The 21,958-nt window shown below is 42.6% G+C and overlaps 1 protein-coding gene across 1 annotated transcript; it reads right to left on the reverse strand.

The window, feature by feature from the left end:
- Positions 1 to 651: 651 nt before the first annotated feature.
- LOC127212650 (zinc finger protein 120-like) lies at positions 652 to 20,729 on the reverse strand. Its single transcript, XM_051172736.1, is given in 9 exon segments — positions 652 to 770; positions 918 to 1,190; positions 1,193 to 1,651; positions 1,654 to 1,740; positions 1,998 to 2,308; positions 3,111 to 3,171; positions 3,370 to 3,496; positions 19,163 to 19,370; positions 20,608 to 20,729. Coding segments are annotated over 9 exon segments (1,767 nt in total).
- Positions 20,730 to 21,958: the final 1,229 nt, after the last annotated feature.

A 21,958-nucleotide genomic window follows, 5' to 3' on the forward strand; every position in this document is an offset into this window, starting at 1 on the left:
TTGAGACTGGACATGCACAGAAAGAGTAACAGACAAACCTGATTCAGTTGTAGTTTGTCAGCTCCTACAATTTACCTAGGTTTCTCTTCTTTAATGGTTTCTCCCAGATCCTGTGTTTCATGCTTACTGATACCACTTAAGTAATGTTTTCTATGGAAGACTCAATGTTTTTGTGTGGCTCATTTGCCCAGGGAATTGCCATTAGTGCTATCCTTATAAACACCAGCTTTTATGAGAACTGTTACATTATCACAGCCCTAACCTGGGGTGAGGAGTCCTTAAGAGCAAGGAATTCAAATATTAAACATGTCAAGGACACAAGCCAACGTGGTGTAGTGAATTTCCACCTAGGGTAGTGAAGGGTCAGTGGAGGACGTTCAAGCACTGGAACACTGACCAACAGCATCTTCAGAGGCTTGGCATTGACACAGGTCGATTTTAGTGTACAAAATGTCCTGTTTGCTGACTTCTTAATGTCACTACATCTACAATTTGAAAAGGAGGCAACATTTTTTATGATGGAATGGTTCTACTTATATCATTCAAGGACCAGTGAGTGTGCTCCATGTGGAAGATTGGTGTGCAAGGCTACACCTCATTTTGTAGGTTCCTGGGAGACTATTTTTGTCACTATGACTTCTTCTATGGTTTTTAGAGTACAGCCACATGTAATGTCTTTACACATTGACTACTTTCATAGGGTTCCTCTCCAGTATGTATTCTTTCATGTGCTTCAAGAGTACTGAGACATGTAATTGCATTTACATTGACTACTTTCATAGTGTTTCTTTCCAGTATGAGTTCCTTTATGCTTTTGAAGATGACAGCAATGTGCAGAGGCTTTTTATTGGTTATACGGTTCTTCTCCACTATGAATTCTTTCATGTCTTTGAAGATTACTCTTACATGAAAATTACCATATTGAATACAACTATAGGGTTTCTCTCCAGTATGACTTCTTTCATGCCTATGAAGATGACTCTTACATATGAAGGCTTTAGCACATAGATTACATTTGTAGGGTTTCTCTCCACTATGAATTCTTTCATGTATCTGAAGATGGCTTTTAAGTCCAAAGGCTTTAGCACATTCAATACATTAATAGGGTTTCTCTCCGGTATGAAGTCTTTCATGCATATCAACACAACTTATGTGGGTAAAGGCTTTAGCACATTGATTACATTTATAGGTACATGAGTTTTTTCATGTACCTGAAGATGAATCTTCTGTGCAAAGGCTTTAGCGCACTGACTACATGAATAGGGTTTCTCTCCAGTATGAGTTCTTTCATGTACCTGAAGATGATTCTTCTGTGCAAAGGCTTTAGCACATTGAATACATTTATACCGTTTCTCTTCAGTATGAATTCTTTCATGCATCTTAAGATAACTTTTATGTGGAAAGGCTTTAGTGCATTGATTACATTTATAGGGTTTCTCTTCAGCATGAATTCTTTCATGCATCTTAAGATAACTCTTATGTGAAAAGGCTTTATCACACTGATTACATTTATAGGGTTTCTCTTTAGTATGAATTCTTTCATGCTTCTTAAGATAATGCCTATCTGGAAAGGCTTTAGCACATTGATTACATTTATAGGGTTTCTCTCCAGTATGAATTCTTTCGTGTCTTTGCAGATCACTCTTCCATGAAAGGCTTTACCACATTGAATACATTTATAGGGTTTCTCTCCACTATGAATTCTTTCATGCCTCTGAAGATGACTCTTACATGTGAAGGCTTTAGCACACTGATTACATTATAGGGTTTCTCTCCACTATGAATTCTTTCATGCCTCTGAAGATGACTCTTATTTGTGAAGGCTTTAGCACATTGATTACATTTATAGGGTTTCTCTCCACTATGAATTCTTTCATGTCTCTGAAGATGACTTTTAAGTTGAAAGGCTTTAGCACACTGATTACATTTATACGGTTTCTCTCCACTATGAGTTCTCTCATGCCTTTGAAGAGTATTAGGAAACAGAAAGTCTTTACCACATTGATTACATTGATAATACTTCCCAATAGTGTGAGTCACATGACATGTCCTTGGTGAACCAGGACAGACATAAGATTTCCCACATTCCTTGTATTCATAGAGCTTTTCTCCAATGTGAGCATTTTGTTCAATTCTCACTGAACCTGGAAAACCAAGTACTTGTAAACTTCTATTCCATTCATCTTCTCGTCTCATAGTGGGGACGACTACATGTCTTCTACACGTTCTGAAGGAGAGAGATGCACACTGCTTCTCTCCACATCCCTTAGAGTCACATGCTTCGTATCCAGAGGGAGAGGTGATACAGCTATGAAAGGGAGAATAACAAGCAAAAGACATTTACATCCCATTCACACATTTTAACTTTTTGTTCTCATAGACTTGTGGTATGCAGATTCACGTTTCTCACCTACAACAGCCTTCTTGATAAACTTCCTCTCTCACTAAACTACAGTAAGTCAGCACAATTATATGAGCAAAACTTGTTTTATTACGGACAGTTTCCTCATAACAGGTCTTGGACAAAAAATAATGGGCTATTTAATGTGCATGCCTTTTGTGATTATGGAATGTTTGTAAAACTAAGTGGATAGACACTTCTACAACATGGTTCCCATGATTAAAATTGTTTCCCATTCTTGTTTCTTAAAGAAGTGCTATGCAAACACTGAGCGGCTGCTACCTGTTGTCGAGGTGTGTGGCGTTGTACGACTTTATTAATACTCACAAAAGTATGCTGTTAATATCATTAAAATTCAGGGTCCATAGTGGGGTCTGACTTTCACACGAACTCTGGTGCCCCATATTGGACCACATCCCCTCAATGGGGAGGCCTGGCGGCACTCAGAGGAAGGACAGCAGGCAACCAAGAAGAGACCTGATACCCTATGAGCGTATACAGGGGTGGGAGGTCCCCCTCAGTCACAGTCATAGGGAGGGGAGTAAGGGGGAAAATGGGAGGGAGGGAGGAATGGGAGGATACAAGGGATGGAATAACAATTTATATGTATATGAATAAATTAATAAAAATATTTTTAAAACATAACAAAAAATTAGTCCATTAAATTTCTTCAGAGGCACATATATATCAGGGTGCACATGAAAATTACCTTCTATGTCTTCTAGAATTTTGACAATATTCTTCAATATTGTGGTCTTCCCATTTGTAGCCTAAAATACAGTACCAGAAAATGTGTATTACTGGATATTATGCAAATTTTAAACGCTAATCCTCTACGAACCTCAGAATAATGCCTGATTTATTCACCATATTCTTCGCCTTTCACAATCAAACTCACATAAAGCAGCAATCTCTTAGAAAGCCTTGTCCAATTAAGTTAAAAAGTGAAGGAATATTCACCTCATTACCTGTGCAAGTGAGGTTCCAGTAGGTTTCCAGCATCACATCTTTGTAGAGATTCTTCTGAGAAGGATCCAGCAAAGCCCACTCTTCCCAAGAGAAGTTCACATGCACGTCCTCATAGGTCACTGCATCCTAAAGTATACCAAATACGTATCTGTATGTATATGGCATATATATATATATATGTAAATATATAAAGTATAAATATATGAAATAGAAATGATAAGCCTGACAACATTGAAACTATGCACTTCATTGAAATGTATTTATAATTCTATGTTCAACATATTAGTTGCATGTCACAGAATTTTTTTTATTAATTTATTCTTGTTACTTCTCAATGGTTATCCCATCCCTTGTATCTTTCCATTCTTCCCTCCCTCCCATTTTCCCCTTATTCCCCCTCCCCTATGACTGTTCCTGAGGGGGATTACCTCCCCTGTAGATGCTCATAGGGTATCAAGTCTCTTCTTGGTAACCTGCTGTCCTTCCTCTGAGTGCCACCAGGTCTCCCCCTCCAGGGGACATGGTCAAATGTGAGGCACCAGAGTACGTGAGAAAGTCATAGCCCACTCTCCACTCAACTGTGGAGAATGTTCTGACCATTGGCTAGATCTGGGTAGGGGTTTAAAGTTTACCGCCTGTATTGTCCTTGGCTGGTGCCTTAGTTTGAGTGGGACCCCTGAGCCCAAATCTTCCTATCATAATGTTCTACTTGTAGGTTTCTAGGACCCTCTGGATCCTTCTACTTTGTTATTCTGCCATGCTTCTTTCATCCAGAGTACCAATAGGATGTCCTCCCCTCTGTCCCAGTTTCCTGGTAAGTGAAGGCTTTCGTGGGACAGGCCCCTTGCGCTAGTGCACAGATTTAAGTGAGTATATACCATTTAAGTCTTTCTGCTTCTGGGCTAACTCACACATTATGATCATTTCTAGCTCAATCCATTTATCCACAAATTTCAGGAATTCCTTGTTTTTAATAGCTGAGTAGTATTCCATAGTGTATATGTACCACAGTTTCTTTATCCACTCTTCTACTGAGGGACACGTAGGCTGTTTCCATGTTCTGGCTATTATAAATAAGGCTACTATAAACATAGTTGAGCAAATTTTCTTGTTGTGTGATGGAGCATCTTCCGGGTATATTCCAAGGAGTGGAGGAAGCCTTATTTCCATTTTTCTGAAATTGCACCAGATAGATTGCCAAAGTGGCTGTGCTAGTTTGCATTCCCACCAGCAATGAAGGAGTGTTCCTCTCTCTCCACATCCTCGCCAGCATGTGGTCTCACTTGAATTTTTTGATCTTAGCCATTCTGATGGGTTTAAGATGGAATCTCAGAGTTGTTTGATTTGCATTTCCCTGATGACTAAGGAGGTTGAGCATTTCTTTAAGTGTTTCTCAGCCATTTGATACTCCTCTGTTGAGAATTCTCTGTTTAGTTCTGAGCCCCATTTCTCGATTGTGTTATTTGGTTTGGTGGTGTTTAATTTCTTGAGTTCTTTATATATTTTGGATATTAGACCTTGTCAGATGTAGGGTTGATGAAGATCTTTCCCAGTCTGTAGGCTGTCGTTTGTTCTCTTGACAGTGTCTCCTGCCTTACAGAAGCTTCTCAGCCTCATGAGGTCCCATTTATTAATTGTTGACATTAAGGCCTGGGCTGTTGGTGTTCTGTCAGGAAGTTGTCTCCTGTGCCAATATGTTCCAGGCTCCTCCCCACTTTTTCTTCTAAGTGACTTAGTGTCTCTGGTTTTCTGTTGAGGTCTTTAATCCACTTGGATTTGAGTTTTGTGCAAGGGCATGTCACAGAATTTCATAAGCAATCACCCATTCATTTTAGGAGGAAACAAAAGAAACATCACGACTCTCATTTCTCTCAACACTGACTAAGATAGGGCACTTAGGGAGAAACTACTACTAACATGTACAAATACACATGCAATTGGAGAGCATTATTATTGAGAATACATGGGTAAATTGTACCAAAATTACTATCTTCAGAACTATAGGGAAAGATGGGCATGGTGATGCTTACCTTTAATCCCAGAGTTCATGAGGCAGAGACAGATGGTATGTCTAAAACCTGAAAATCTTGTCTTTAGACCTGTAGGCTCAATTTTCTTATCAATTATATTTTATTATGAACTGATTAACGAGCCTTCCTCCCTCACAAACCGGACTAACCCAACAGTCTGAAAAGGAGATTAAAGGACACTACAATGAAACCTTAAGGACGTCCATCCCTGGCGTAGTCAGCAGGGTTTCAGCAGACCAGCAATTCCACCAAAGCGGCTGCTGGAACCAGGAGCAACAGCTGGAACCTCAAGCCTCATAGACAAGCAAGAGTAGGACTGCTCCCTCCCTGCCCTGAGCCTGCATGTCCCGGAGTCTTAGGCTGCCCACCTCTGCCACCCTTGAAGCAGCATGTGTAGCCTGTTAAACTGGTTATAGGTTGAACTTCCTCTTTCCTTATAACATTATGTCTAGCAAAAAGCCCGGAAATCCTCTTATTGCAAATGAGGCATTCCCAGCCCCCAGGAAGGGGCAAACAGGTGCCGTGTCTGGTTCTTCTACATGAAAACACACAAACTTAGATGGCAGATTGATTGCCGGCACATTTCTGCAGTAACACTTGTGTTGAGTATGCGCAGTGCACACATTAGCTAAGGACCATTCTCTGCTCTGTGTCTGACCAGGTGAAAAGCATCCGTCCTGGACAAGTCCGTTTGGACTGCATAACTAGACTGTAACAGAAATCCACGCCATGTGGTAACTAGCCAGAAGGGTCATCTCAGATGGTCTCCAGAGCTGTGATGTCAACAGACTTGCTTGTCTCATTGATCTTCTGGTCTCTTCTTCAAGTTCACAGCCAAGATTTCCAGGGGTATTTCCTGTTCAAATATAATTTATATGAACTTGAAGGAATACGAAGCATTTCACTTCTGTTCAAAGAACGGTAGAACTTCTGCCCTAATTAAATACATTTTCAGACTTTATTCTGAGGTGGTCATATCCATACGGTACATAAGCTGAATTAATCCAGTTGTCCTTTCTAAATTTCAGGGTTTTTTTTTTTTTAGCACCTCTTCTATGTCTCATAGACATTTAACAACCTATCTCTGGGAAACATTCAATATCCCATTTGTGTTATGAGTATTAACATTAAACTGCAGTCAGATCTTTTTTAAATTGCTTGACCTGTAGAAGTGTGTGGTACACCAGTGACATGTTTTATGTTATCATTGGACACATGTGCTGGAGCATTATCAGGTTCCAAGGTATTCTAGACAGAAACTGCAGGGCGTCGTGAAAGGAGGCTCTTTGATCTGTGGACAGGCCTCTTCGCAGAGGTCTCCAGTAAGCTAATGTAAACTTAGGCCTGTTACCCTATAAGGCTGATGCTTAAGCCAAGAGTTAACTTATTTGCAAATCTACACGGAAGTAAGAGATAAAAGAGAGAGGAAAAAACAAACCACTCACACACACATACATTCAAGGCAGAAGGTGGATGAATGAGGCATCGTCACTTCAACTGGGAGAAGTTAAGCTGGCCAATTTCAGTGCTGTTTACTGTTGGTCTCTTTGTGAAAGTTCAAAAGGCAGCTTGTAAGGCTGAGTGCAAAAACAAATGTGAGACATACAGGAAAAACTTAATTTCACAAGACAAGATATAAACATAACAGTATCAGGCTAGAAACATGGCTTCTCAAGGAGAAGCAAGTGCTTCTATTTGAAGGGACATTATTTAGGAAGTGACCCTGCAGTGGCGGTGATGGTGTGCCTGCTAGAGCAGGAAGTGGGCTGCTCACAAAGATGACACGTGTGAGGAGGACATAGACACTCAGGGCCCCGCCCACGGCACCTTCTACACAAAGGATGCTCCTCCTAAAAGTTCCATAAGCATCACAAGGAAGACCACAAACCAGAGACAAAATGCTCAAATACATCATCCTGCCTGGGAGATTTATCAGCTAACCCATCACATATTCACACAGGTCAAGATCGGCTAGCACTCAACCCATAATGCACAATGCATTTATTCTAACTTCAAAGATGTCCATACTGTGGGACAGTCCCAACACTCTTGAAATGTCCAAACTTTCTTTTTTAGACACAAGGCAACCTCTTGATTTTGACGTCTTGTAAAATCCAAAACCAAATGATGTCTTCCAAGCACACAATGGCACAGAATATACGTTTTCTTTGCAAATAAGGAAAGACTGAACCAAGGACATCTGAAACCCTGACACACATACCCCAAATCCTGCAGCTCTGTGTCAGACACCTAGGAATTCACTTTCAAGGGGCTGAGATGGCTTTTATCTCCTTGATCTTTGCCTAGTTCCACCCCTACATGCAGCTATTCATGGCAGGAGTCTCAAAGCTTGGGTACCTCAACATCCAGTGCTCTCAGAATGCAACCCAGGCTACATCACCATGGATGATGGTAATTAATTCACCAAATCTCCTCACTGAGGATCAGACTCTGCCAAACCCATGAGTGAAATGGGGTTGAACACACAAAGGAAGAAACCCACACCCTGAATTTTTGCATCTTTCTTCTTTCTAGGGTAACTAAAGCATGGTTGGTACCACCATAAGAAGTTGTTGGAATGGACGCTGCCTCGCTGTAACCAAGTAGCAGTGGGTTCTGTATAGAGTTGTGACTTTTGCACTAGGAATCACTTTTCCTTTTCCTCCCACAGTTATTAAACACTTTGCTGGGTGCTGCAGTACCCTTGCAACACATTTTCTGTATGTCAAAACAAGAAAGGGTGCCTTCTCAGTAATGATCCTACACTTTCTGGTAATTGCTGCCTCTGTTTCAGCACATGGCTGCCATTTGAATTTCCCATAGCTATTTTGCCAAACCAGAGAGGCTTCATTAATTACTGCCCCTGTAATTGCTCTTTTCCTCAATGGATTTGCATGAGTCAAGGGTAACAACTGTGACACCGCCTGGATGTATTGTGTAGAGATCAGTCCATTGGTCTTCATTTAGCATGGTATTATCACTTATTTCAGTCCCTACCCAGTTCCCTCAGGGGACCTGGAAAACCTTGGATCAGGTAGGATGGAAGCCATGAACCACCTTCTCAGTGTGCTTAAGTGTTACTATTGTAGCTGATGCCATCTGAAAGATGGATTTCTGACTGTGTTGCAGGGACACACAAGGCTACTAAGATTTTCAACTTGGTTTACCTATTTTAACAAGTTGAAATCGGAAAGTCGTAAATTTGAGGCAACATGCAGCATCAACAACCTGTCTGATCACAGCCCAGACCACACGCAACTGGGATCCAGAGGGACATAGCTACATCCTGTGCCTGGAGACCGAGGAGAAGCCAAAACAAGTGGATGATAACTCTTGGCATCCACAATACAATCTGTGTGGTAAGACATATGGATGGACTCAATGTCTCTGCTTCTGCCCTGGGAACCTGTTCCTCTGTTCTTTAGCTTGGATATGTGGGGCGGGGGGAGTCTCCCTCCCTGGCCATGCAGGAGGGCCCATCTCCTCCTATATTCATGCTAACCTCCCAAAAGACTTTTTCAATAAGAGGCTGTAACACTGGAACCTTTGAAAACTGTGGATCCCACTGGGACTTTGCCTGCTGGAAGATGAACTCACCTTAGCAGGGATCTGAGCTAACATTAAGTAGAAAGCAACCATTGGTTTGCTGCCACCTTGGTTACTATGTCAATATTATAGCAATACAGACTTTGAATGATGGATTCAACAAATGCCAATAGAAAGCGTAACAATTTATGGTACCCACAGGAGAAAACTGATTAGAACAGAAAATCCTGAATGAATACATGATCAACAGACAAGACTGGATAAATATTAAGTACAATGTTATTGTAGAAAATATAAACTATCTAATAAAGTTTATTATCAAATTAACCTATAATTATTATGACAAGATAATCTATCATGCTGCCATAATCACTAAAAGAAACAGACACTTGCTGCATTTTAGAAAAAGCCTTATTTAACCTTGGGCTGAATAGATATTAACCCCTTAAACTACCTTCTATTATTTCCCAGCCCCCATCCCATGCCAGCTGCTTTAATCATTTCTTTCTTTCTTCCTTTTTTTTTTTTTAAGTTGTTCAAGACAGGGTTTCTCTGTGCAGCCTTGGCTGTCCTGGACTCACTTTGTAGACCAGGCTGGCCTCGAACTCACAACAATCCACCAGCCTCTGCCTCCCACATGCTGGGATTAAAGGAGTGCGCCACCACTGGCCTGCTGCTTAAATCATTTCTATCTGGACTATTTCCCATCCATAATCCCCCCAATAGTTGCTCATTATGTTCATCTGGGCCGCTTCTTTCCATGTGGAACTTCAGCCTTCCTCTTCCTGCCCGCGTGGTTGCTTCCTATGCCATGGCGAGTCTACTCCTTCCTCCTCCAATACCTCTCTCTCTACCCAAGATCTTCCTCTTCCCCAAACCAAAAAAACTTTGCTCTGTCCCTTCCTCTTCCCTGCCCAGGTGTAGGTCTTCTTTTGGCCAAACAGGAAACCAAGAAAATACAGCAATACTAGGGGTATGTGACAGTCTGCTTGTAAACATTAAGACTTCTGGACACAAGAGATTAACAAACACAAAGCACCACACCGTGCTCTAGCACACTGCCTCCCTCTGACTTCAGCATTTCCAATTTAATTGCTGTTAGCAGTCATGCACGTGCATGGCCAGTCCCAATGTCCCTGTGACAGATGGACACATCATCATTAGCTACCAAGAGGCCATACAACCCCACTGTCACCATGAGTCCCATGTCCTACCCTGTGTATGTGCTACATTCCCTAGTCCTCCTCCCAACTGCTCTCTTTCCCTCCAATGTGACGTCTATCATGTAGAGTGTCTTTATGGATTCTGCAGCTAAGATCATGACATTGGTGCCGAGATTTGGTGGATGGCCTCAACAGAGTACGTTCCTCCTTTTCATCAAGTGAACTCTCTCAAATAGAAAAAAAGAATGACATCCTATACCTCTAATCCTATACTTTCATTAAAGAATTTCAATATTTTAATCAATCCTGTAGTCTCACCTTTCATGATCTATATGAGTCTTACAAACAATCTACTTCCCGAGGAGTTTGGGAACAGGCTAGAGCGCATACAAATCAAGTGCACAAGACCAATGGCATACTTCAAGACTACCAGGCTCCTCTTACGATGTGGTCAGGAGCTCACTAGGGCCTGTACCTGTCCTAACCCCTTCATGCCACCAAGGCCATGCCCACAGTGCCATCAAGAGACAATGGGATGTTGATTGCCCGCCACTGTGTCTCTCATGGTGCAAGGACATTCCTCTCATATCACTTTTCAGTCCACCTCCTAGGCCTGGCCATGGAGAAGCCCAGGGCCCCTTGTCTCAACTACTCCTATCTCTGCAAAGCACCCTGGGTAGTCACTACAGTATCAGCACAGCCAGTCTCCTTCCTCCTGGAAACCGGGGCCGCTCACTCAGTCCTTTGCTCCCACCATTCACCTGATGCCCAGCTTGCCAGCAGCCCCTCAGCGCTTTCTCTTAGCCAGCCAAGCTCCTTGTTCTAACACGTCATTTCCTTTGCCATCCTCTCAGGGGACACCTAAGTCTGGGATGCTAAAGAAATGATAGGCTTGGAATGCCCCAGCCTCCTCCAGTATTTGAAAGGGTGTATCAGAAGCATTTGCCTGTCTTCACTAGGTCTGCATATGAACAGTAGGTGATTTTCCTCTTTGATCCCTTTCCTCCCATCCTCTGACTCAATCATCGACGCTAGTACCTCCATTTACATAAATGAGTTGCCTGCCTTCCACAACAACCTCCTGGGTCCTTCATACTCACTGCCACCCAAGAACCGGATCCCCAGCTCCTCTACATCCTAAGACCACTGGTGCCTGAGGACCCACACCTGCTCCTCAAACAAGGTCCCTTCTGAACACTTGTCGGAGTGTGAGGACTCTCCGCCAGGGCACACTGGCATTGTGCAGCACCATCCGACCTAGGGGTCTTCTGGGTCTTTCTTCTTTGAGGCATCAGGAGGAACTGACACACAAGGCAATTCGGCCAGGGCTACTCTCCAGGACTGACTGGAGGCCCTGAGTCATCTGGTCAGACCCAGACAGCCCTTTAGCCATTAGCAAAAGTCACCTCTCTAAATCTCTCTGAAAGAATCCAGTAACGCAATGACCAGTTAAAAGCCCTTAGAATGGTTGCTAGTCTTATTAAATGTGTGTGCAGGATCACACTCCGGTTTCAGTGGAATCTGTCAGGAGCCGTTGGCAAAGGCTCTCTGTCCATAGGCATCGCTTTCCTGCTCTCTGCTCCAGCATAAGAATCACATGGTTTGCTGAGACCATGATTAAACAAGATGTTCTGCCAAGTATACACTCAAGGTCTTCAGACTTTGAGAAAAAGTACACTGTGGCCTCAAGGCTGAGAGTCCATTGAGATTTCACTGTTTTCCCTGTGAAAATGTCAGCATTATCTCCTGAGAGAGACGTTCTGCTTCGTTTTGCCATGCCTGAGATGTGTATGAATTGAATTGGTGAATAAAGTTAAGGTGTCGTGTGTTTCCAACTGTCTTGCCTCGGTTTCTTATTTCTGTTGGTTTATTTCTCAAGCCTCACTCCCTGACCTAGGATCTGTTTGATATAGTCCAGAGCGGGCTCTGGCAAGCGGCGCCCAAACAGAGGGACTACTAGATACTGGGGACTCAGGGAAGGACACACCAGGAGAAAAGTGAGCTCACGTATAATAAAAAAATAAGAGTGTGACGATTGTGGGAAAGACTGTAAGCTTTGTCACGGGTGAAAGCAGTCTTGGCGGGCTTTACCCTTGAGCACCCCATGGATACCTTGTGATAGACTGAGTGGAGCCATTCTGGGCCTGGAATTCAGGAAGCAGACCTGGGGAGTCCACCTGGACTATTGTTTTTCTAATCGACCCTCAATGGGAGAAGGAGACTGCCCTTCCCACATGACTCAGGCAGGCAGAGAGGAGAGAGCAGCAGGTTCAGAATGGGCTTGAGCCCACATGGATCAGCGAACAGGCTGGACCAGCACGCAGGCCAGAGACACCTAAGGACCCGTCCCGTGGAACGGATACCGGAAGGTTCACTCTTTTTTCCCTTTAACCTTTTTTCCCCCTTGTGTAAGCTACTTGGGTTGTATAATAAAGTTTAATTGTTAAGAAACAGAGCCTACAGACAATAGTCCTTGAGAGTGAAAATTGGCCAAGGTAATAGTCGCTTGCTGCTTGTACATATGATTAAAAGTATACTCCAGCAGGAGGCAAAGGCAGGTGGATTGCTGTGAGGTCGAGGCCAGCCTGATCTACAAAGTGAGTCCAGGACAGCCAAGGATACACAGAGAGGCCTGTCTAGAAAAAACCAAAACAAAAACAAAAACAAAAATATGTTCCAGGCCAAGGAAGAAACATAAGTCAACAACAGTTGTTTCCTTTTTTAGGGTTTTTAAAAAGTGTTTGCCCATATTTAGATAAATAAATATGAATTTATCATTATATGGATATCTTGGCCTGGGGACTTCAAAAAACCTCACCCTATGACTTCAAAGATTTACTACTACCCACTCCTACAAAAATAGGGTTAAAATAGTCCCAACAAGATAAAATTCACTACTCCATCACTTTCTTAGGATGGAAATATCCCTAACCTCACTCCCACTTTATATGAACCTCTGAGAGAAAGCGCTAATATACTTATATCCTATATGCTCTCTTCATTTGTCTATACTGGCCTGCCACAACAAATCAAGACTGATAATGGACCCACCTTCCCAGCATTTATTTTAAAACATGAAAAATTACACACTATGCAGAGATCACTTACATACTCCCAAAAGACAGGGTATAATAAAAGAGCTCACCAAATTCTTTGAACCTACCTAAAAAGGCAAGAGGGAACCCCTTGCCCTATAATGTTCAGTTGGCAATGACCTGAACAACACTAAACATTCCTCTTTTTTTGTTTTTTGTTTTTGGAGACAGGGTTTCTCTGTGTAGCCAAAGCTGTCCTGGACTCTCTTTGTAGCCCATGCTGGCCTCATATCATAGAGATCCCCTGCCTCTGCATCCCTGAGTGCTGGGATTGGAGGCATGTGCCACCATGCCCAGCCCTAAACATTCTTAATCAACAAAAACACAAAATATTCCCCCATTATTTTTATTGGCGTGTACCACAATTAATCCCCACACCGGGTTGGTGAGATGGTAGGACCCTCTAGACAGGATATGAAGGGCCCTGTCCCCTTCTTATCATGGGAAGGAGCTCTGTTTGTTTATTCCCACAGCATCACCCTCAAGCACCACAGCTTCCTGCATGCTGACATCCTCCACGCCATGAGGACAGTGGACTAAACCTGTGAAGCTGTAAGCAAACCCCAGTTCAATGTTTTACTTTATAAGAGTTGCCATGGTTATAGTCTCCCTTCACTGGGATAGAATACTGACTAAGATGCAAGTTGGTACCACAAAGCTGGGTATTTCTCTGACAGGACTGCCCATGCTGCTTGTTGGCAGAATGTGGACTTTAGGGATTCAAATTAGAAAAGTGGCTGAATGCTATAAGTGGAGCATAATGGGGCGTAATAGACAAGTGTGGAAGACAATGATGGTTATGGTGGCCTGGCTCAAAGGTTCTCAGAGAAGAATATAAGGAAGTGGCCTAAGAACATTCTTTTGACATATAGTGAACAAGATGGCTGCTTTCTGTCCATGTTCAAAAAAATCTACATAAGGGTATAGTAGGCACTTGGAGGATCTGGGACCACAGGAAGTAGCTGTTCTTCATTCATATGAGAACTGGCTCCAACAGGGGCTACAGGGGTGATGGCTTGTGTGAGTCCTCCATACTACTGTGCTGCGATACTTACGTATGCTATTGTGATCTCTACACAGGTGCCAGGTAGAAGACAACCACCCACCCAACATATTAATTCCATGTCCCATAATTTCAGATGCAATCACTAACTCATTTTAGAAGGAAACAGAAAAGAGTGTGCCTCTCATTTCTGTGTATACTGACTAGGATCTGACATTGCAGAAGAAATGCTACTAACACATAGAAAGAAACATGAAAACAGAGCAGCATTATTGAGGACACATCAGCAATACTGTGTCATAATTACTAACTTCGAAAAAGGAGGAAATCCATGGGAGTGGTGGCACTCACCCTTACTCTGGGACCTCAGGAGGCAGAGACAGGTGAATCTCTATGAATTCTTGGCCAAGCTGGTCTATGTAGTCATTGTCAGGAAAGCCAAAGCTACATAATGAGACCCCATTTCAAAGAAACAAAACAAGATATAGAGCACGCCGGGGCTCACTCCAAATTCCAAGGACTTAAACATTCTCCCCAGAAATATTCTTGTCTATCAGAAAATTGGAGAGATCCTGTATAAACTCTAAAATAATATGATCTTCTTATAAAAAACATGAATTTTTATTAAGTTACTGACTGTCGCATCAATGAGTTCTCAAAAAGATTAACAATGTAAACTATGATCCTAAGAAAATAAAACATCAACACCGACAAAAGCCAATAGGCTATATAAAGATGATACCACAATGAAGACCACACGCTGTCTTTGCAGAGGACATGGAACAATCCACAGCCCTCACTTCAAGGCTCCCAACCATTCCTGACTCCAGGCCAAGAGAATCCAATGCTTTCTTCTAACCTCAGTGAACACCAGGCTTTCACATGGTTCACCTCCATAAACACAGGCAAAATGGTCATGCACATATTTTAAAAATTAAGAAAACTAAAAACATTGAGAAGGGTGGGAAGAATATAACACATCTATCATCCAGTCATTATTAAGATCAGTATTAATGACATGCATGCATGCTGCCCTCATCTAAAAAAAACTATACCCTCTTGCAAAGGCCAAAAGTCAAGATGTGGGTAAAACTCAGCACAACAACAAATGCTAGACACGTAGAAAACCCTAATTCTATAAGACCAAAATGTAAACATATCAGGCTAGTAAAATGGCTTCCAAGGAAAAGCAATTGCTTCTGTTTTACTGTGCATTATTTAGGAATGGAGACTGTAGTCGTGATGGTGTGGAGGTATGATATGGGGGATGCAGAGATTCAACTACACAGAGAAGACAAATATACTGAAGATAGAAACACCCAAAGCCCATACCCAGAGATGAACTTCTTCCAGAAAGTGTTCTCCTCGTCCTCAAGGTAACATAAGCACCCCAGTGAAAACCACAAACCAGAGGTAAATGTAAATACAATATATGTCCTGGAAATTTCTTCATCCAATCCATCACATTTTCACACAGGTCATGATAGGCTCATCGTCAACCAATAACACAAAAAGCATTCTCCTAACTTCAAAGATCTCCATATTATGTCACCATCCCAACACTGTTTGAAATGCCAAAGTTTCTTCTAACACTCAAGGCAATTTCTTCTATCTGCGAAACACACAATGGCAGAGAATGCACATTTCCTTTGCAAAGAAGGCAACCCTGAAAGCTGGCTGGGGAAACACCAAATCATGCAGCTCTGTGTCACACACATGGGGATTCAGCTACAAAGGGCTTACGTGACTATTTCTTTCTGCAGCTCTCATTCACTTTTTCCCTTTTTGCAGTCCATACATGCATGTTGGGGACAATAGGCCATATGGCCAATGTTCAGCCATCTTGTCAGAGCCTGGACCTTTAAGTCTCTGTTTTTCCCAGAGCTTGCCTTTCACCAGAAACAGCTGACCCTGTTGTGGGTCAGCAGTTGGACTAAAGACAGATAGAGATGGAGCAACCCTGTTATGGTTTAGCAGTTAGACTAGACAAAGATGGAGCCAGATACCCTGTGTGGTAGGACGTTATGACCCTGCCTGGAATTCCCTGTGTTTTGAGAAAAGCCTGCAGCTGGGTTGCTATAGCAATATGCTTCCCTGCCTTCTGACTTATAAAAGCTGCTGCCTGGCTAATAAAGTTTGAGAGCTTGATCAGCGTTTACGACTTGTTCTTCTTCTTTGTGTCTTGCATTTTATCATACAGGTAAATCTCCTCTTGAGCTTTAGTCCAACCCCTGCAGGCCGGGGAACATGCAGATAGATATTCATGGCAGGTGTGCCAAAGTTTGTGTATCTCAGCATCTTGTGCTCTCATAATCAATAATGGATTCATGCAATCAACTCTCAGTCTCCTCACTGGGGATCAGACTCTGCCAGGTATATGGCTGAAACAATTCTGAACACATAGAGGAAAAACCCATGACTCTTAAACTTTGTATCTTCTTTTTTAAAAGTGGAACACAGATGATAAAAAAACATAAGGAGTTTGAGCTTTGGATGTACCCAGTCCCACTCAAACAAAGTAGCAGCAGGTTCTACGTGTTAGGCATCACCTTGCCTTTTCTTTCAATAGCTAAGCACTTTGCTAGGTGCTGAAGTATTCTAACACAACCTTTTATACATGTCCTAAGAAGAGGGGGTGCCTTCTCTTTACTGACCCTAAACTCCAAGATAATTGTTGCCTCCGTTTCAGCACATGACTGCCATCTAAAATTATCTACACCTCTTTTTTTTCCAGACTACAGAGGTTTCATTAATGTCTGCCCCTGTTGTTGCTCTTTTCCTGTTATTCTTTCATTAACCCTTACTTGATTTCACAGGACATGCTCAGAATACAGAGATAATATGTCAAAGTATTACACAACCAGCCTGTCTTACTGACTGTTCTATGTCTTCTAAGAAGCCCTATGACCACAGCAGAGCTTACACTGAAATACTTTGGGGACTGATTATAGTGACAGAAGGTTACTAGATTATCATTTTGAAAGGCAGCATCATAACACGCAGCCATGATGCTGAGTGTCACCTCCTCATACACGGGCAGGCAAGCAGAAAGAAACACTTGATTTGCACTGTTCTCCTGAAGCCTCAAAGCCCACCTAGAGTGACACACGTAACAAGCAAGAGAAACCTACTCCCACAAGGGCATAACTCTTAATTTTATACACTTAGTTCTACTAACTGGGGGGGGGCAAGCATTAAAAAACAGGAGCATGAGGCTATTGGGCTAAGACATATTTTATGCTAGGAAGATAACCTAGAAAAGAGCTCTAAAGAAAAGGAGTGAAAGATACTAATGAAAACTGAGAAAGGAAGAAGAGACAGAGACAGACAGACAGACAAGGAAGGATGAAAATATTTCCTCCAAGGACAAAAATATTTCCTCCAAACAGAGGGCACCAACTCCTCTGGCTGGGTTACAGGCTTCCTTAAAAGAACCTTTCCTGCCCTGTCTAAGAAGAGATTAGGCAATTGAAGGCCTCCAAACTCAGGCTCCAGTCTGTGTCTGTCCTCAGTGCACAGTGTCACCCCTCGTCTCCCTCCCCACCCTCAGAGAACCTGAGAAATCCTGGATCAGGTCAGCGGATGCAATCAAGGCAGTGTCAGTGTCCTTACGTGTAAACGCCGTGGATGATGCCACCCAGAAGCTGCATTTGTAACTGGGTATTAGTGCCACCCAGGGCTGCTGACATTTTAAATTTGATTCAACTATTTTAACAAGTTGAAATCTGAAACTCTTAAATTCCAGCCAACATGGAGCATCAGAAATCTGTGTGAGCACAGCCCAGACCATACACAACTGGGATAAAATTGGTCAAGCAACATCTTGTGCCTGGAGACTGAGGAGAAGGGGAAGCACGTGGATGACAACACGTGGCTTCCACAAAACAATCTGTGTGGTAAGATACATGGGTGGCCTCGACTGTCTCTGGTTGAGACCATGGAAACCTTTCTGCTGTTCCTTAGCCGTGAGGGTCTACCTCCCTAGGCACTGCTGTGGGCACCATCTCCTCCTGTAGTCATGCCAACCTCACAAAAGTGCCTTGTTAAAGAAAAGGATATAACACTGCACATTTACCCTCTGAAACTTGTGGATCTCTCTGGGACTTGTGCCCGATGGAAGATGGGCCGGCCTAAGCAGAGAGCTGAGCCAACCTTGAGTAGAAAGCAACCATGTGGGTTGCTGACATCTTGGCCATTATGTCAATATTATATTACAGTAACACAGAACTTTAGCTATGGATTCAACAACTGTCCAATAAAAAAGTGTAACAACTTATGCTACCAATAACAGAAAACTGATGAGAAAACGTAATTATGGATGAAATAAACAGACAATATTGAATAAATATTTAAAAAAATGACATCCTCTGACTTCAGAATTTCGAATGGAACTGCAATAGGCTGTACTACTGTATGGGGGGAAATAGATCAACAGAACATGAGATCAAACTCAGAAAGAATGAAAAACACAATTAAAATAGAGTAAATGTTGACGACCGTGGCCAGAAAACCCAGTAAATCTGGCCTCACTAACACACATAACTGGACCACCTTGGCATCTACTTGCAAATGCGTTAATAACAGACTTTCCAACCCACACAGAATTAACTGCAGGCGGATCCTGCACCTGAGTGTCAAGTGCCCAGTGCAGAACTCCTAGAAGACGCTAGAGAAACCAGAGCCGTACGAGTCAGCAAACCTGCCTTTTCCATGACAAGGAAGGCAGTTGCCTCATTCCTTGCAAGATTATAGCAGCAACGAGATGTTTTCACCCAAGGGTTTAGCGCGCTCCATGCTCTGCGCAGGCGCACTGACACATTCAGCGCTCCAGCTACCTCCCCTGCCCAGGAAGTGCAAGGACCACATGGCGTCCCGCCACTGGTTCGGGCACCCCGGGACCAACCATACCCCGGCTCCCTAGTCCTCCCTGCATGAGAAATGCGACCCCTACTCACCATGGCGCGGATTCCGAGCTCGCCAAGCTCTCCACACAGTTCACCGCAACAGGTCACTGCACAACACAAGAAACGACTGCGATGAGCTCCCTGAGCCGAGCTTTCAATATGGCCGACCGGAAGTGCCCGCCCCATTCTTAGTGCCGGTTTTATCTGGAGACCCTGATTGGCTAGTGCGGACTGAGTGACAATCACTTGGGACAGAGGGCTGTGAAGAGGCACAAAACAATGGTTCTCGGCGCTGTCCCATACCTACAGAGATGGACATTGAACTACCCGCCATCCACGCCAGCTCTCTTTGCCCTAGGCACCGCTCTGTTCCTGTGCATTCCCTCTTTCCCCGTCTGCACCATCTCTCCCGTCACGGCTCTGCTCTCTGTTTGTCCTCCTGCCTACATGTCCACCTGTCTGCCTCTGTCCCTTCCACAGGACCCCGCCCCTCCTCCCCTCTCCCAGATGTGTTGCATGATGTAATTTCTCAGAGGCACACTTCGGCTCTGCCGCCCATGCACCCATCCTTGCCGCATTATATTTCGTAACAGCTCTTGGACTGCAAAGTGTCCCTGTGCTGCTCCTGCACTCGGTTGGCACTGCTCCCCTGTCTAGGCACAAGGACTCTAGCAACGCAGATCACTGAGCTGTGAAGTGCTGTGATCCACCTGCCTCACAGCTCAAAGGACGCCCAGTTGATCCAGGAACAATTTAAATCTCCCGGTTGGCATTCACCTGGCATCAGCAATTTTAAATAGGTTCACCGAGATTGCCAGCACCTCAAGAGTACTAGACCATGCACCTCCTGTCTCAGCGCTGCATAAGGAAGGACTTTAACAGCTGGCAAAAGCCACACCCTCATAAGACAATTAACAGGTGTGGACAAGCTAAAGCTCAAACTAAAATCCCACACTTGGGATTAGAACAAAACCATATTTATATAACACAACTGAGTTTACAAACAAACCAAAACCTCCATTATATATCCCTATTGTTTTTAAAAAATGGCTTTTTCTTTAACATTAATAAACTATATCCAATAAGATCAACTCTTAGAATTATCAGGTAAGAATTATATTTTCAATGTCCAGTCCATTCATATTTGGCGTGTTTGAAAAAAGTACTACACTATCTGTCTTAGCTTGGTGAGACCTAAGTTATGTACCTAAATGATTTTCTAATATCTCTCAACCCAAAAACATCTATGTAGGCTTTAAAACATCTGGACCTAAAACACTGTCTTAGTTCCTAAGAACTAAACATAATTGTAGAAGATTATGACTATCTAGTCTTCAGCCCCATCAGAGACTTAAGAAGAAAATGATATTAGCTGAGAATAAAGGAAGCATAGAGCAAATAGCCTCCAAAAGTAGAGACATGACAGAGACAGTTAACAGCCTGGACAGTCACCTGACATTATTCTGTGTCATTGGAGCATCCAATCTTCAGCCTACCAGCCCAGAATATCTGTCAGACTTTTCTGCGAAGCAGGAATTTTGAAGAACTGACCACCTAGTCTCTGCAAAGTTGGACAGTGTCCAGTGTCCTGCTTGTTCACAGTTTGCTCAGCCAGCATGCTATCAGCAGTTAAAAGACAGGTTTTTTTTTTTTCATCCAGTGCCTGTCTTGCCACATTTGTTTCTTTAGTGCCTATCATCTTCCTGAATATTAGAGGTGCTGCCAGGAGCAGATGTGTCTCTCTGTCAGAAAAGCCTTTTATTATTAAAATATTTTAAATGTCATTTTCTGTCGATCTCTGGAGTGTTTGAAGACCACCTATTTGTCTACCATTACATATTACATAATATATCTATCTACCTATGTTTGTTTCTAGCCATATACTATCTGCTTAACCTTGAAAACATATACAAGAAACTAAATAAAGCTTATTCCTATAATTAACTAAACTAGCCTCTAACAGGACTACAAGTAAAATTATTTATAGGTGACTAATTACTAATTTGCCTCTCCAATCATCTTGAAAATTTTGCAATACTTAGCTTTCACAAGACTAGAATTTTATATCACATTTTCAAATAAGTTGCATATGTACAATACATTAAGAAAAAGTTGAACAAAGAAATCTTAAATCTCAATCAATATACAGTAATCCATACAATACATAATATTTGAGACTAGTAGGTTCAATAATCTACCTTTTATCCTATGTTCTTATATTCCTTCCACTTTCTTTTATCATTCCCCCTTTCCTTCCTTTCCCCTAATACCAGATAGGAGAGAAAGATAGAGGGGAGACAGAAAAAAATCCATGATTTTAACCTTTACTTTGTTTCCTCCCTGACCATGACCAATCCATAACCCAGCAAATGATCAAAAATGTCCACCCTAACTTTTGGGAATGGGGGAATCCATGTTCCTAAAATTATTTCTTTTGGTTTAGGGGTAAAAACATCTTTTGGGTACCATTTTAAAAATTAGAATATTGGCCAGGCTCTAGAAAAGCTAACTATATTTTTGTTGTTATTGTTCAGTCTTGGTGTTTTCTGTCTAGTCTCTGTGGGATCGATCCTTTGGACTAGAACTTCTGAATTTGACCTAGATGTAGATTCTTTAAGGAACAGTTACTGGGGCAGTCCGTGAGGCTGAACCATCTGGGATACTTGTTTTATCTTCACTGTTATCCGGTCTTTTGCCCCTAAGATAAACAAACTTTTGCCTTTTGTTTTTGTTGGTGGTGGTGGTTTTGAGACAGGGTTTCTCTGTGTAGCCCTGGCTGTCCTGGAACTCTCTTTGTAGACCAGGCTGGCCTGGAACTCACAGAGATTCACCTGCCTCTGCTTCCCA

This window comes from Acomys russatus, chromosome 31 (assembly GCF_903995435.1).
Source record: "Acomys russatus chromosome 31, mAcoRus1.1, whole genome shotgun sequence".
NCBI classification, from domain to species: domain Eukaryota; kingdom Metazoa; phylum Chordata; class Mammalia; order Rodentia; family Muridae; genus Acomys; species Acomys russatus.